Source organism: Anabrus simplex, chromosome 1 (genome assembly GCF_040414725.1).
Source record: "Anabrus simplex isolate iqAnaSimp1 chromosome 1, ASM4041472v1, whole genome shotgun sequence".
NCBI classification, from domain to species: Eukaryota; Metazoa; Arthropoda; class Insecta; order Orthoptera; family Tettigoniidae; genus Anabrus; species Anabrus simplex.
In genome coordinates, this window is record NC_090265.1 from 153,050,647 (window position 1) to 153,067,594 (window position 16,948).

The 16,948-nt window shown below is 42.6% G+C and overlaps 1 protein-coding gene across 3 annotated transcripts in view; it reads right to left on the reverse strand.

The window, feature by feature from the left end:
• Positions 1-16,948, reverse strand: part of LOC136863216 (probable peptidoglycan muropeptide transporter SLC46) — a 237,776-nt gene that overhangs the window by 97,451 nt on the left and 123,377 nt on the right. For all 3 annotated transcript variants that reach the window (XM_067139588.2, XM_068230478.1, XM_068230479.1), the window contains one exon: positions 14,894-15,148. In XM_067139588.2, the coding sequence (XP_066995689.2) occupies positions 14,894-15,148 (255 nt within the window). The remainder of the gene's footprint in view (positions 1-14,893; positions 15,149-16,948) is intronic.

Here is a 16,948-nt window from a genome sequence, read left to right on the forward strand (position 1 = left end):
CGGTGTGACTTAAATCCATTCGAATTCATTTAGAACTTAGTAAAACAAACCCGCAAACAATCTCTCCTATCTCTCACTGTCGGATTTGAAATAAACTAATGCACCGCGGTATGCGAGAGGGGAGCAAAGAAGATTGGACGAAAGAATGTGCAAACGTTAAAGATATTGAGAAAGAATACTAGCGCCGTGACGCACTAATGAACAGGAGAGTGAGAGAACAGTGATAAATACTGGTTTGGAAAGTAGCGGCGAAGACGGTGATAGGTTCCGGTTTATTTGTTTTTGAAAGTTCCACCAACTCGCTCTTAGCCACGTCGTCACACAGTCATAATCGAAAAGCTGAATCCCTTGGAGGTACACAAATGGATTTTGGTATAGGGAGACCGCCGATTTTGCGTTCGTTCTCCTATGACCCATGACTATTGGTTGGTGTAGGCTAATTGTTTGGTTCAATAGGTTGGTGTAATTGTTTGGTTCAGTAGGTTGGTGTAACATTCTAATTTGCGACGTCAGAACGTCGTTTCGACGGTGATAATGTCCTATATCTCGGTGGTTCATAGAAGGATAGGAGGAGTGGCAGTTGTATGGAGCAATTGAAATATGGTTTTGGCTAGGAATGAGCTTGTACTGAAGGAAGTAGAACGAGGTAGTCACAGCAATTTTGTTGTCCTTCAACCACAACAAAAAATGCGTTTTGTGAGTAGCGCGTGTGGGAGGTTTGTTTTCCTGAATAGTATGATAGGTGCATTGTCAAGGACTACAACCAAATACTGTACACTGTAGAGAATACGTGACACTTTGCGAGATATCACAAGACATTGATTGCCAGCGCACCTTGCGGGACGACCTTAAAACTGAGTGTAGTAGTAATACCAATCAGCTTATGCAGTGTGAAATTTTGATCTTGGATTTACGTTAAGAAGAAAATTTCCGTGAAAATGTATTTTACCGGTGACAAAAGTTATTTCAATTATAATCATACAAGCACTGAACCATGTTTGGTAAACAACTTGTGAAAATTTGGATTTTATCATTCCACCTTTACAATACTGTAATTGTCTTTATTAAAAAGACTACATTAAATTACACTCGTGAAACATGTTTCGTCCTCTTATAGGACATCTTCAGTCACAAATACAAATACATAACATTAAAAATAAGGCGAGGACACATTGAAATAAGTAAATACAAAGTCTTTGTATCATGTGACGCGGCGCGATGGCGTCTTGTCATTCTTCAATGTTAAAATGGTGCGGCGTGAACATGATATGAAGCATGAAGTCCAATTAAAATCACATGTTAAAACTGTTGTTCCAAACAACGAATTGTCAATTATAAAATACCGTAAGTGGCTATGCGAATAAAATTATGTGCATATTGTACATAAAACAGTGTTGTTGTGAGTAACTGTATGTCTCACACGTTGCACCTTTTTAAAACTCCATACTGCTTATGGTTCCTTCCTGTAAACGGTATTTTCCTTTTGACAGCATTAAGAAGTTTTCGTTAAGTGGGGATTTCTTTGCGAACTTCAAAACATTTCAGACATGTTCGGCGTACGACACCCTTCTCGAATTCATCATGTCTTCTTCCGACGAGGACGACTTTCCCTGGGGTACGAATCACGGTTCCATCTGCTACTTTTTCACACAGCCTAGCAATATTACGCACAGTCCTTTCACTTCTACTGATAGCTTTATCACTCCTCTCCACAGCTATCTGGAAAGGGATTACGAGACCACTCATTTTTCGTGTTTACAAAACTAAACAACATTATATACACTGACTGACAGAGCAAATGCAACACCAAGAAGGAGTGGTCAGAACTTTATGCCAATTGCAGGGTAGACTGACGTCACTGAGGTATGCTCATGATGTGAAATGCGCCGCTGTGCTGCGCACGTAGCGAACGATAAATGGAACACGGCGTTGGCGAATGGCCCACTTCGTACCGTGATTTCTCAGCCGACAGTCATTGTAGAACGTGTTGTCGTGTGCCACAGGACACGTGTGTAGCTAAGAATGCCAGGCCGCCGTCAACGGAGGCATTTCCAGCAGACAGACGACTTTACGAGGGGTATGGTGATCGGGCTGAGAAGGGCAGGTTGGTCGCTTCGTCAAATCGCAGCCGATACCCATAGGGATGTGTCCACGGTGCAGCGCCTGTGGCGAAGATGGTTGGCGCAGGGACATGTGGCACGTGCGAGGGGTCCAGGCGCAGCCCGAGTGACGTCAGCACGCGAGGATCGGCGCATCCGCCGCCAAGCGGTGGCAGCCCCGCACGCCACGTCAACCGCCATTCTTCAGCATGTGCAAGACACCCTGGCTGTTCCAATATCGACCAGAACAATTTCCCGTCGATTGGTTGAAGGAGGCCTGCACTCCCGGCGTCCGCTCAGAAGACTACCATTGACTCCACAGCATAGACGTGCACGCCTGGCATGGTGCCGGGCTAGAGAGACTTGGATGAGGGAATGGCGGAACGTCGTGTTCTCCGATGAGTCACGCTTCTGTTCTGTCAGTGATAGTCACCGCAGACGAGTGTGGCGTCGGCGTGGAGAAAGGTCAAATCCGGCAGTAACTGTGGAGCGCCCTACCGCTAGACAACGCGGCATCATGGTTTGGGGCGCTATTGGGTATGATTCCACGTCACCTCTAGTGCGTATTCAAGGCACGTTAAATGCCCACCGCTACGTGCAGCATGTGCTGCGGCCGGTGGCACTCCCGTACCTTCAGGGGCTGCCCAATGCTCTGTTTCAGCAGGATAATGCCCGCCCACACACTGCTCGCATCTCCCAACAGGCTCTACGAGGTGTACAGATGCTTCCGTGGCCAGCGTACTCTCCGGATCTCTCACCAATCGAACACGTGTGGGATCTCATTGGACGCCGTTTGCAAACTCTGCCCCAGCCTCGTACGGACGACCAACTGTGGCAAATGGTTGACAGAGAATGGAGAACCATCCCTCAGGACACCATCCGCACTCTTATTGACTCTGTACCTCGACGTATTTCTGCGTGCATCGCCGCTCGCGGTGGTCCTACATCCTACTGAGTCGATGCCGTGCGCATTGTGTAACCTGCATATCGGTTTGAAATAAACATCAATTATTCGTCCGTGCCGTCTCTGTTTTTTCCCCAACTTTCATCCCTTTCGAACCACTCCTCCTTGGTGTTGCATTGTCACTGTCAGTCAGTGTATTAACTCCCTGCTCTGAGATCGGAACACTTCGCGTTATTTGTTCGGGGGTGTCTGTATTTTAAATACATGTCATATTATGTATAATTTCCTCGCATGTTTACAAACTCTCTAATACAGAACAGCAACGGTGTATACAACTTGCGACCGAGATTAGCGCTAGTGGCACAATTATACACGAGTGTAGAGCGCGTTATGATTCACCCTGACTCTGCACCATATATAATTTATTGCTAATTCGCTCGAATACCACCGGCAAAGACTCATGCAACGGGTAACACATCTATTTACCCGCTTCTCAGTACTACAAATGAAAAGGAAGTCTACATACAATATCAAAGATTTACTAATGGATTTTAACTAGTAAAAATGCTGATTGGGATCTACAAATAACAAATATTTTTAAACACTAATCACATGTAAAATGGGCATCATATTAATGACAACATTGTGGTTTCATTTCATCTACCAGGCTTTCAAAATCAGGCGTACAATGTGACAAGGCCAGGCTCAAAGGACTTTCCAAATGCAGATCCGATATCCTGGAGCGATGCTTTAGCTTCGTTAGTTCCAAGTATGAAAATGCAGTGGCAAACAAATATATCGACCGAAAGCAGAAATACACAATTTCCCTGCATGTTTTAATACTGTTAGGTCTGTATTTCTTTGGAAGCATACTTCCAAAATTCTTCTTCCGATGAACGGACTCTTAAGAACCGATCACACCGATAAATTATGATCCCTTTGTCAAGAGATGCGTTATCCATGGAGAAGATAATATTGTTTTACAATTTATGTTTTTCTAATTTCATTAATGCGTGGAGGGCCTCCATGGCTCAGGCGGCAGCGCGCCGGCCTCTCACCTCTGGGTTCCGTGGTTCAAATCCCGGTCACTCAATGTGAGATTTGTGCTGGACAAAGCGGAGGCGGGACAGGTTTTTCTCCGGGTTTTTCCTATCATCATCCATTCCAGCAACACTATCCAATATCATTTCATTTCATCTGTGAGTCATTAATCATTTACCCAGAGGAGTGCGACATGCTTCGGCAGCAGGCACAATTCCTATCCTCGCCGCTAGATGGGGCTTCATTCATTCCATCCCTGACCAGGTCGAATGACTGGAAACAGACTGTGGATTTTTCATTAATGCGTGGAAATTCCAACTTGTTGTAAAGAGTGTTGAAGTGCCGTTCGACATTCCCAAATTTAGGTATTACCACACACTCTTCAGATTAGGTAACAACATTACCTGTAATTTGCCTTCTACCATAAGAACGAAGTAATCATGTCCACACTCTTCATGAAAATGATTATTCATATTCTTTTCAAAGAAACTCATCCTTTATATTACTAAATACAACAACCACTGCATTAATGTTACGAGGAGTAGTGCGAGTGCACGGCATATATGTAGCCTATAAGGAATATAAGTTATGCGACTTTCAGGAATTTGAATATTTTTCATATAGAAACCGTTCAGTGATGGGCCAAAAATAATGCCATGATCGAACGTCGCGCGCTTGTGGGAGGGACCAGACCAGATCACTCTTCTCATCTCGGAATCAGCTTGGCGGACACTGTCACAACATTATATGCACACAGTCTGGACTGAGTAAGCAGTGTGAATGGATGTGCTGTGTGAGTGCTGAGGAATGGGGATTACGTTGGAGCTGTATCGAGTGAGGATTGGAAGTTGGCAGTGTAGGAGGAATAAGACAACGAAGTTATGCAAGAGGATTAAGGGAGAAGAAATAAGGAAGATGGCAGGGATGCTGGTGGCGGTGGTGATGGTAGCGTTGCTGACAATAGGAGATGTGGAAATTAACCCAGGGCCTGGTCCACTGGGCGCCCTTGGGTGGGAGGAAATTGAGGCGATATAGGACGTGGTGAGGGAGGCGTGCCAGATAGATCAACTAAAGGAAATGGGTAGGGATCATTCAAAGGAGCTATAGGACTTAAGACAATCCGTTACGAAGGAAGTGGAAGAGATAAAAGAAAAAGTTGAGAATAATGTAGATGAGATGGAAAGAATGCGTGAGAAAGTACAGTTGCTAGAGGGAGAGGTGAAGAATCTGAAGAGAAAAGTAGAGTCTGTAAACCAGAAACGAAGAAATAAAAATATTTGTATATATAGAGTAGAAGAAACTTGTCCGACTCATTGGCTGAATGGTCAGCGTTGAGGCCTTCGGTTCAGAGGGTCCCGCGTTCGATTCCCGGCCGGGTCGGGGATTTTAATCGTCTCTGATTAATTCTTCTAGCCCGGGGACTGTGTGTTTGTGTTTGTCCCAACACTTTCCTCTTCATATTCACACAACACACTACACTACCAGCCACCACAGAAACACGCAATAGTGATTACATCCCTTCATATAGGGTTGGCGTCAGGAAGGGCATCCGGCCGTAAAACAGGGCCAAATCCACATGTGCGACACAGTTCACACCCGCGACCCCACAGGTGTGGGATAAGCGGTAGAAAAAGAAGAAAAAGAAGAATGGAGTAGATGAAACTGCGAAAGAAGATAAAGTGAAACTGGTTTATAAGGTGGTGGAGATGATAGAAAATAGAATGAAGATAAAATTTAGTGAGGCAGATATTGATGATGTTCATAGAATGGGAGGAGTGGAACGGAGACGGGGTAGGCAAATCATACTGATCTTTATATCTACCCTGATGGTAGAGATTGTTTTTTTAAACGCAGGGAACCTAAAAGAAGTGTAAATCTGGATGAAACAGGATACAGGCAGGAAAGCGAGTAGATATTTTAAAGTATTGAGAAGACACTTGGGGAGAGCGAGGCAGCAAGGACTGAGGGCGTTCATTAGAGGCCAACAGCTGGTAGTGGGAACCGGTAGATGGTTAAGAGAATGGTCAGTTGATAAGTTACAAGAAATAGACAGAAACTGTATACAGACTGTGATCCAAACGGTAGCGGAAGGTGTTAGAAGAGTCAAGGAGGGTCCGTCGGGTGATGACGGGGCAAAGGATGAAGGTGACGAGAGGTGTAAAGTCCAGTGCGAAGAAAGAAGGGTCAGCGTAGAAGAGCGGAAGGACGAGGAAGGGCTGATCAACGAGAGGCGAGAGGAGGGGCAGCGGAGCGACACCGGCAAGTGCAGACGTGGTGGGAGAAGAGAAAGGACAGAGAGATGTAATGAGCAGGGGTAGAATCTTAAGCCTAAATGATCTGTGGGGGAAGAATAGTAAAGGCCAGGAAGAGAGGGGTTAAAGAAGTGGCTAAGACGTCCAAAAAGGACGATAGCAGTGAGGAAAGAGAAGGAATGCGAAGAACTCGTAGCAGAATGACAAATGCAGGGGAAATAAATAGAAATAAGGGAGAAAAAGAGGGGACAAAAGAGGGTAGCAGATAGCTAGGTTGGAAGATAGGCTTTGTAAAAATTGAAGGGGTAATAAGCAAGCTCGGTAATGAAGAAGTAGGTAAGGTGGTGGAGAGTTTCGATATTGTGTCCCTCCTTGGGACATGGCCCATAAAAGGAACAAATTTAACACGGAAGTGAATCGTGGTAAGGAATACAACGAGGAAGAAGCAGGGTAAGAAGGGAAGGAACCCTGGGGGCATATCGATACTAGTAAAGTAAGAAATAAGTGATTTAATTGTAGAAATAGAGAATGAGATTGAAGACATGATGTGGGTAAGGTTTATAATGGAGGGTGGAGAGAGGGAGAAGGTGTGCTTAGGTTTTATATACAACCATCCGAAAGGTTCGATATATGCGAATGAACATTTTTGATTGATTGGTGGAGGAAATAAATATGATTAGTGGAAAGTACTAAGAAGATGGATTAATTTTGTTAGGGGATTGGAACGCGAGAATAGGGAGCTCTAACCCAGTGTATAGCAAGGAGGGGGTGGGATTGAAGATGGGAAACAGAAGAAGTGAAAATAAAGGGAGAAAGGGCTATGGTCAGAAGTTGCTAGAATTATGTGGGGTGAGCAACTTGTATATTCTGAATGGGTGGTGGAAGGGGGATAGGGAAGGGAAGATGACATACATTATGAAGAAGGGAAGAAATGTTATTGATCTGGTGATTAGCTTGGAGGATATGTTATACAGAGTACGCAAGATTGAGGTTGTTGACTGGGTAAAATCACACCATTCCCCAGTGCATGTAATCGTAAACAAAAGAGAGACAGTGGAGGAGAGAAGATTAGGAAAAGGGGGGAAGGAGATAGGGCGTAAAATTCCAAAGTACATATGGACAGAGGAGAGTAAATCGAAGTTAAATAAATACTTGGAAGATACAGAATTTCAGATTATTATGACAGGGATCGATGTACCATTAGAGGGTAATAATACTGATAGGGCGTTAGAGTTATTGGAATATCCTACCAGGAGAGTGGCGGTGGAAAAGTCAGGGAGAAAAACGTTTAGAGAAGAGGGAGAGGGCTTGTACAATAAAGAGTGTAAAGAGGAAACTAGTGATGAGAGCACTAGGCGACTACAGGTAAAATGGAGGGAGGGTTTTAAAGGAACAGTTTTGCAGGTTGAGAAAAAATTTAGGAAAATGCTAGCAGAGAGGAAAGAAGCTTGGTAAAATGCCCAAACGGAAGCGATAAATATAGAGTGTAAAGACGGGGAAGGAGATGCGGTGTGGGTGAGTGTAAATAAAATCAACAAGGGTGCAAGTAGAGCTCCAAAGTCAAAAGTTGAGTATGGAACTTGGGTGAAGTATTTTCAGAAGCTATTAGGAGAGAAGGAGGGGTGGTTAAGGGCAAAAGGAGGATATGAGGTTGAGAGGGGATTAGAGTGGGTAGTCCTGAGTTAAATAAAGGAATAAGAGGCGATGAGATGCTGGAAGTGATGAGCAAATTAAAGAACAAGACAGCGGGAGCGAATAATGGGATAACTAAAGTGCATTGGAAGGAAGTAATAAAGAATAGTCAGATGAGGGAGAGTTTAATTACATTCCTAAATAAGGTATTTGATGGGGCAAATTTCCCGAGAAAATGGCATAAAGGAATCATATGTCCTATTTATAAAAACAAAGAGGAGAGGGTCAACCCAGTAACTACAGAGTTATAACCTTGCTGTACTCCCTGAGTAAGGTATACAGGGGAATATTGGCAAATAGGTTGAGGAAGTGGGCGGAAGACTACTCGATTTTATCGATATTCCAGTGTGGATTTATAAAAGGAAGGAGGACGATGGATAACTTAATGGTTGTTAGAACAATATTAGACAAATACGTGAGGAAGGAAGGTACCAAAGTGTTTATGTCAGCTATAGACTTTCAGAAGGCCTTTGATACGGTGAGCAGGGAGACCCTGTTTGAAAGACTGGGGTAGGGGCGGGAGAGAAGATGAGAAGAGCGATTAAGAGCATTTATGAATACAGTATGTCTATTGCAGCATTAGGGTAGAGGACGGGGTGCTTAGTGGATTGATTGAATCGAATGTTGGGCTGAAACAGGAGTGCAAATTGTCTCCAATTCTTTTCTTGTTGTTTATAAACGATCTGTTGGGTGGTCACGGGGAGGACAATGTTCCTATCTAGTTGTAGGGGCACAAGAAGTCCCAGGATTGATTTTTGCTGATGACGTACTATTGCTGACGTTGACAGCTGGGGGTTTTCAAAGGAGTTTAATTAAGGTTTGTAATTTTGCGAAGAAATGGTCATTGAAGATCAGCAGTAGCAAAACAAAGGTGATGGTATGTAGGAAAGGTAACAAAAAGAAACCTGGGAGGAGGTGGATAATAAATGGGGAAGTAATAAAGGTGATGGAGAAGCTGGAGTATCTGGGGCTGATGATAAGTAGAAATGGTAGTTGGGCCGATGAAATTAGGCGATTCGAATGGAAAGGACAAGCAGCATTCTCAATAATTAGGATACTGGAAAATACAATTCGGGCAGTAGATCATAGATCATGGCACACAAAGATTGGTATTTAACACAGTGGTGAAGAGTAGAATGTTGTGTTTTCCGTGGTTTCCCATTTTCACACCAGGGAAATGCTGGGCCTGTACCTTAATTAAGGCCACGGCCGCTTCCTTCCCACTCCTAGCCCTTTCCTGTCCCATCGTCGCCGTAAGACTTATCTGTGTCGGTGCGGCGTAAAACAACTAGCAAAAAAATAGAATGTTGTATGGTGCAGAGGTTTGGTGGGTAGAGAAAGAATGCGGGAGGTTAGAACAGACAGGGAGTAAGTTTATCAAGATTGTTATGGGTTTGCCACTTTGCGCAGCGAGCGCAGAAGCAAATGTTATGTGTAATGGGTATACTGTATATTGATATTTTAAAAATGGTGCTTGGCTACTGGTGCAGATTGAGAAAAGGTGCAGGGGGCCAAATTCTGCAGTCGGCTCATCGGTATCAAAAAAGTAGTAATTATGGCGAATATTGGGCAGACAAGGTGAAATAATGTTTTAGATAGAATGGGCTTAGGGGATTATTACGATATATACTAGGAGAGGAGGAGAGTAGTATATTGGAAATATATTATAAAGAGGGCAAGAGACATTTCAGAACAAGAGCTGATGGCCGAATGCAAAATTAATAATAATAATGTTATTTGTTTTACGTCCCACTAACTACTCTTTTACAGTTTTCGGAGACGCCGAGGTGCCGGAATTTAGTCCCGCAGGAGTTCTTTTACGTACCAGTAAATCTACCGACACGAGGCTGACGTATTTGAGCACCTTCAAATACCACCGGACTGAGCCAGGATCGAACCTGCCAAGTTGGGGTCAGAAGGCCAGCGCCTTAACTGTCTGAGCCAGTCTGCCCAGCGATTGCAAAATTAGAGCTACCCTAAAGATGTTTATAAGGTTAAATCTGGTATTGAATTTGAAAGTGGCTAATGTGAACAGGGTGGGGAGAAGAGGCTTAATATGGTGGATTTTAGGAATGTATATGAATAGAGGCTGGACTAAGTGAAAAGAAAATACGGTGTGTATATTATGTGGCGATGAGAGAGAGGATTTTCATTTATTGACAGTGTGTAAGGAAACGGTTGAAGAGAGAATATTTACGACTAAACAGCAGTTGAAGTTGTTAGCTCAACCGTGTAATGGAGACAAAATTTTAAAGTGGATAGTGACAGAATAGAAGTATGCGGGAAATCTATATAAGTTCTTGAGCAGAATTAGGAATAGATGTACAGCCATTTTAAAAGCTAAATTTCAGGTGTGTCAAGTGGAGAGAAAGAATGAACGAGGTAGTGAAATATCCAGACGTATAGGTAGGTGAAGCAGTCTCACTCGTCTTAGTAAAAAATGAAATGAAATGGCGTATGACTTTTAGTGTCGGGAGTGTCCGAGGACAAGCTCGGCTCGCCAGATACAGGTCTTTTGATTTCACTCCCGTAGGTGACCTGCGCGTTGTAATGAGGATGAAATGATGATGAAGACGACACATACACCCAGCGTCCGTGTCAGCGAAATTAATCAATTATGGTTAAAATTCCCGATCCTGCCGGGAATCGAACCCGGGACCCCTGTGACCAAAGGCCAGCATGCTAACCATTCAGCCATGGAGCCGGACACTCGTCTCAGTGTAAAATAAGGAGGCCTTTCCCTCTACTGGATAGCAGTGGGAGGGGAAGAGAGGTGGTGTGAGCATGTGTTCGCGTGGAGGTCGTCCTAGCACACCCGAGAGCAGGGCCGGAACTAGGAGATTTGACCGGGGGGGGGGGCAAATATATTTTGCCGCCCCCCATCCCAGATCCACCTCCCTACCCCTTCCCCTACCACCAAAATATAATAACTTCGTAAGCTATTTTTTTAATGCGGCAGTTGAAATTACACACCATATGTATACTATTAAGAAGTTTTATTTATGGAAAACTCGTATATTTATACACTTATATATATTAATACATACATTATACTTATAATGAAAAACACTTATACATTACTAATACAAATACTTTGTTTTTAGTATAACTCAATTGTAACTACGCAAAAATTTATTATGTATTGTACCTCAAAACTGAATTCTTCGAGCCTTCTTAGCTGCAAATGTACTGATGATGTCGTCAAATTTGATAAGGGATGCTCGTTTGTGTTCAATTGATATTATACTTAGATTAGAGAGTCTCTCCTCTCCCACTGTATTTCTCATGTAGTTTTTGATGATTCTGAGTTTGCTAAAACTTCGTTCTCCAAATGACTCTGTAACTGGCAACGTGAGAAACGTTCTCAGTGCAATAGTAATGTTCGGGTAACCTTCCTCTAGTTTATTTTTATAAATAAGACTTAACATTTTTCTTGATGTGGCTTCCTTTAAATTTTCGTCAACTGATAAAGTGTGGTGCTTGAAACTTTCTATTTCAAATTTGAATTGTTCAATGTTGAGATCAGCAGTGTAGATATTTGCCAAATCTTCTGCTTTCATTTTTAGATCTTTTGTTTGCATTTCTTAAATTCTAACTCCATTCAAAAATCCAAACTTGCTGTTTATGTTGTACAAAGCCTTAAACCTGTCACTGAGTTCCGTAATCATCTGATCAATAACCTCTAACATAGCTACTTGGTACACATTCTGAGTACTTGTCGGAGATTCATCGCCACGCAGCTCATAAGACATTTTTTCGTTTTTCTTTGTCTTTTTTCTGAGAACTCTGATGGCAGATCACTCATGCTTGCTAAGAATTTGCCCTCAGTAATGGCCTCAGATGGAGCAAATTCTCTCCAAGACTTCAAGAGCGCTAAAAGACCTTGAAGATTCCGGGCAGGCAAATCTACTGTTACATCTTTTCTTTGCAAAAACACATTGACACGATTGATCTTTTTGAAGAAAGCATGCCAAAAACATGTGAAAACGATGAAGTCAAGTTTCCCAATAATTTTCAAAAGGGAGCTGGCCTCACTCTTGGTTTCAGGTGTTGAGAGATCATGGTTTTTAAGATCCTCTAGAGCCTGCACACCTTTACCGTAATGTTTATACACAGCCTCGACCGCATCTAATCTTACAGACCATCTTGTATTGCTTTCAGGTTTCAATGTCAGTGGCACATATTTTCGGAGAACTTCCCAGCGTGAAGTTGAAGCCGCAAAGAAAGAATACATACTGTTCAAAGTTCCGAAAACATTCTAAGCCTCAATAGTAGCACTGACCGCATTACCGCCAACTAAATTGAGGGAGTGAGCAGCACATGGGGCAAAATATGCTAGCTCGTTCTCCTGAAGTAGTCTGGACTGAACTCCTTTATACCTCCCGGCCATATTTGCCCCATTGTCGTAGGAATGGCCTCTACGGTTTAGTCCATCTTTGTCTAATTCTTTTAGGATTTCTTGGCTGAGACCTTCACCTGTTTTGTCACTAACTGGGAAAAAAAATCAATTAAAAGTTTCTTCTACCTCCGATGTATTTGTTTTGACGTAACGAACTACTTGAGTCATTTGCTCACTGTGGCTGATATCTGGAGTGCAGTCAAATATTAAGGAATAATATTTAGCATCCAAAATGTCTTGTATGATCTTTTGCCTTATGTTACTGGCAATAATTTCAAGGAACTCATCTTGTATTTTATGTGAGAAATATGAGATTTGCCCTTTCTTATGCCGCTCAATATGTTGTAGAAGAGGGACATTGTAATGCGATATAAGTTCTACTGTGTTCAAGAACTTTCCACTGGATGGGTCGCTAAAATCACAGTCTTCTTTAGTTCCTCGGAATGGACACCCTTGCTTTGCTAGGAACAGAATAGCATCGATAATGCAACGCAATACCGCCTTCCATTGAGACTCATCTTGATGGATCTGGTTTTGGAGTTCTGCATCAATACCTCCCTTTCCTAAACAAGATTCTAAAGTTTTCCACGAACAAAAGCAAAGATTGTGGTTGGATGAATTTTCGTGTTCAGGCAATTTTTCACTGAGTTTTCTCCAATGAGTAAGTCTTTTTTCTTTAGCTATGGAAGGCACTTGATTTGATGCTAAGTGTGAAAACAGCCTGCAGGGAACACAATATAGAGCTTTTTTACTTTCACTGTAGCCTAACCATGATCACTTTACTTTTTCTTTATGTTTGAGAACTTTATAAAACCAATCTTTGGTTAAGTTACCCCCTTCTCTGCTGCTATTAAATGTCGCTCAATCAGATTTTCAAAGCTCATTTTTGTTATGTAACACGTTTCAGAATCTGAAAATCTCTGTGGCCATGAACCAGGATCCCTAAAATCAAAGGAAAACTCGGACGTTTCTTGAACAGCAGTTGTAGGGCCTAGACCAGATAATAATTCATCTTCATTCGCTTCACCAGTAGGACTGAGTTTCTTGCAAAGTTCGAAATGTTGCGTGCCTTCCTCTCCAGCTTCAACGTCATCTAAAATATTAAAAGCCGGGATTAAAATTCAATCAGTAATATGCTATAACACAAAATTAAGTATTAAAATGTTTTCGTGAAGTCCGATAAGGCACAATTAATTCGCGTCTTCCCTAATGTGCTATAATTTAATTGTTGAAATAAAATTAATATTTACATACCTGATTTTTCTTTTGAGCCTTCATCTTCATTAACATTAGGCTTTTTGAAAATGCTTCTAATTTTGGTGTTTGTGACAGCACATCGTTTTCTTTCTTCCTTCTTTCTTTGGCAAGTTTTCTATACTCGGCTCCACTGAGTCGTTTTCTGCCATCCATAATTTGGAAACTGATAAAAACGCAGCTCAAAGTGTACTAAACAATTCCGTTTTCCAAACGCTGATAAACGGAACACGAATAACTAACCAACACTCCGAATACTAATACTAACTAAATACTAAGTGCAAGTAAAATAAAACAGCTGTCGGTTCGTATCAACACACGCAGACAACATTGTACGCAGGCTACTAATTATTCATATTAGTAGTAGACATAACATTATAAGACTCACTCCAGACCCATGAATTACGTTAATTCTTGTGTCGCGTCTTATAATGAAGAAAATAACTTAGTATACAGTGTCAGTGTAATAAAGTTGGTGAATTGGGCAACAAAATTAAATAAAATTAAACAATATTAATTGTGGTATTATTATTTTAAAAACCTCATTATTATTTTTTAATAAACTTTTCAAGATTTGCCGCCCCCTGAAATCTGCCGCCCGGAGCACGTGCTCCCCCTGCCCCGCCCTAGTTCCGGGCCTGCCCGAGAGGGTATTGTGCTAGGTCAGGAGAGATAGGATAACACGTGCGAACACTCACCCAGTAAGGAGCTTGGAGTTGACGTTAACTTTATATTGTATTGTTTGCCATTGTTTAGTTTATTGTCAGTTTCTCGCTTTGGTTCTTTTATTTGTATCTCTATTTTCTCCGTTGAGATCATTAGGTTCAAGAACTGTACAGATCTAGAGATGTTTTTTTTTTTTTAGGAGTTGCTTTACGTCGCACCGACACAGGTATGTCTTATGTCGACGATGGGACAGGAAGGGGCTAGGAATGGGTAGGAATCAGTCGTGGCCTTAATTAAGGTACAGCACCAGCATTTGCCTGGTATAAAAATTGGAAACCACGGAAAACCATCTTCAGGGCTGGAAGGAAATCAGAGCTAGATCGAATGTTCGACGTATGGACGAAAGCATCTTATAATTAAGTGTGGGTGTGTATTCTTACGAAGACTTTCAAGTTTCAAATATCAACCAAAAATAACCACTTAGGGGTGGGAATCAAAGAAAATGGGAGTACATGTCACATTCTAATCAAATTAGTGAGCTTTAGCTATGAAAAAATATAGTGATTGATAACCATGAATACCGTACCTGTCGCACCAAATTGTTGTAGATGAGAAAATTGGCCACTTGCCGCTGTACTTCTACCTGCACAGCAGTGTGGTTTCCATCTCCTATGACAGCGCACAGAGACTCGTTGTAGCCACGATTCGCCCTGCATACCTTGTCGAGATAAAACTGGTTCTCCATCACCGAGGACAGGAAATAGGATAGCAAGTAGAAGAACAGAACCACTCCAGCATTGACACAGCTGATGGCATTTCCATACTGCGCCAAGAAAGGGGACTGAAACATAAACATCACAGATTCTGAACTCCAATAACAAATGTACAGTCCAAACCAAACGAATTTCATGGTGCTACAACAGAATGAGCCTTGACATACCAAGAGACTGCTACTCAGCCCGAAGGCCTGCAGATTACGAGGTGACGCGTAGTCAGAATGTCGAATGACTCGGACGTTATTCTTGGCTTTCTACATCGAGGACCCTACCTCACAGTCATATAGCTCCCCAGTTGTTCTCACATAACCTGTGTGGACCTCGAACCAGCCCTCAGATAAAAATCCCTGACCTGGCAGGGGATCGAACCCGGGATCTCCGGATAAAAGGCAAGCTCGCTATCCCTAGACCGTAGGGCCGGTGCAATTTATAATCCACCTTTTTGAATTCAGAATGATAAAATCAAATAGGAGTTGATTATAAGAGGCTGCCAAGTCGAGACAGTAAGGCTCGGTTCGCCCGGAAGAGCATGGGTTCAATTCCCCGTCAGGAAGTCGAAAACGAATAAAACGAACGAAAACTTCTGGAGAGGCACATGGCTATACACTTTCTTCAGTTTATCCCTGATATTTATGGGGTCACTGGAGTCACTCATGCTTTTTTTGTGTTTTTTAACGTCACACTAACACTTCGAAGGTTTTCGGGGACGCAAGGATGGGAAAGGATTATGACTGGGAGGGAAGTGGCCGTGGCCTTAATTATAATTAAAGTACAACCCCAGCAATTGCCTGGTGTAAAAATGGGAAACCACGAAAAACTATCTTCAAGTTTTTTTGCAAGTTGTTTTACGTCGCACTGACGCAGTCAGGTCTTATGGCGACGATAGGACAGGAAAGGGTTAGAAGTGGGAAGGAAGCGGCCGTGGCCTTATTTAAGGTACAGCCCCAGCATTTGCCTGGTGTGAAAATGGGAAACCACGGAAATCTAACTTCAGGGCTGCCGACAGTGGGGCTCGAACCCACTATCTCCCGAATACTGGATACTGGCTGCACTTAAGCGACTGCAGCTATCGAGCTCGTTAAAACTATCTTCAGGACTGGCGATGGTGGGATTCGAACCCACCATCTCCCCAACCCGCATGGCCCAACTCACTCTGTGTGACGTTTTGTACTTTATTTTCTTTTTTAAGCCACTGACAGGAATAGGCATGCCCACTAATGTGACTCGAATTTGGGGGGTGGAGTAAAGTGTAATCATGCACATACAACTGGTTATCCCGTCAACCAGTAGCGGTGATTAGTGGAGGGGACAGTGGCCCCCCACTTTATGGAGAAAAAATTATTCCATTTTAGCTACCTACCTGATTTCTTTTTTTTAGTTTCGGCAGACTCAAGAACCTAACAGTTATTTTAAAAATCACCTGAAAGCAGGAATTATAAACAAAGGAATTTGTACAATCTCTATTTTTTCAGCTAATTTCTTTAATTGTTAAGAAAATTACTTGGCGGAAATTCGCTAAGGGAGAGCATAACAAACGTAGCCTACTATTTTGTAAGAGCTTTTTTTAATGTCCTCTCTCCCCCGTCCCTCCTTCCGGCGCCGCCGCCGCTATAGCCCTCTGACTCGGGTACTTGTTGGTGCCTGTACATTTTTGTGCCCCCCCCCCCCCCCACTTCAAACTCGCAATCGCCGGTACTGCCGTCAACGAGGGGTACTACAACTGGTATAGTAAATTATATGAGCAAAGAACTGAAATCACATACAAGGTTATTTGCGGATGATGTTATACTCTACTACGTATAGTGTAGTAAACAAGTTACAGGATTGTAGGTAACTACAAAACACCTTGACAATGTTGTGAGACA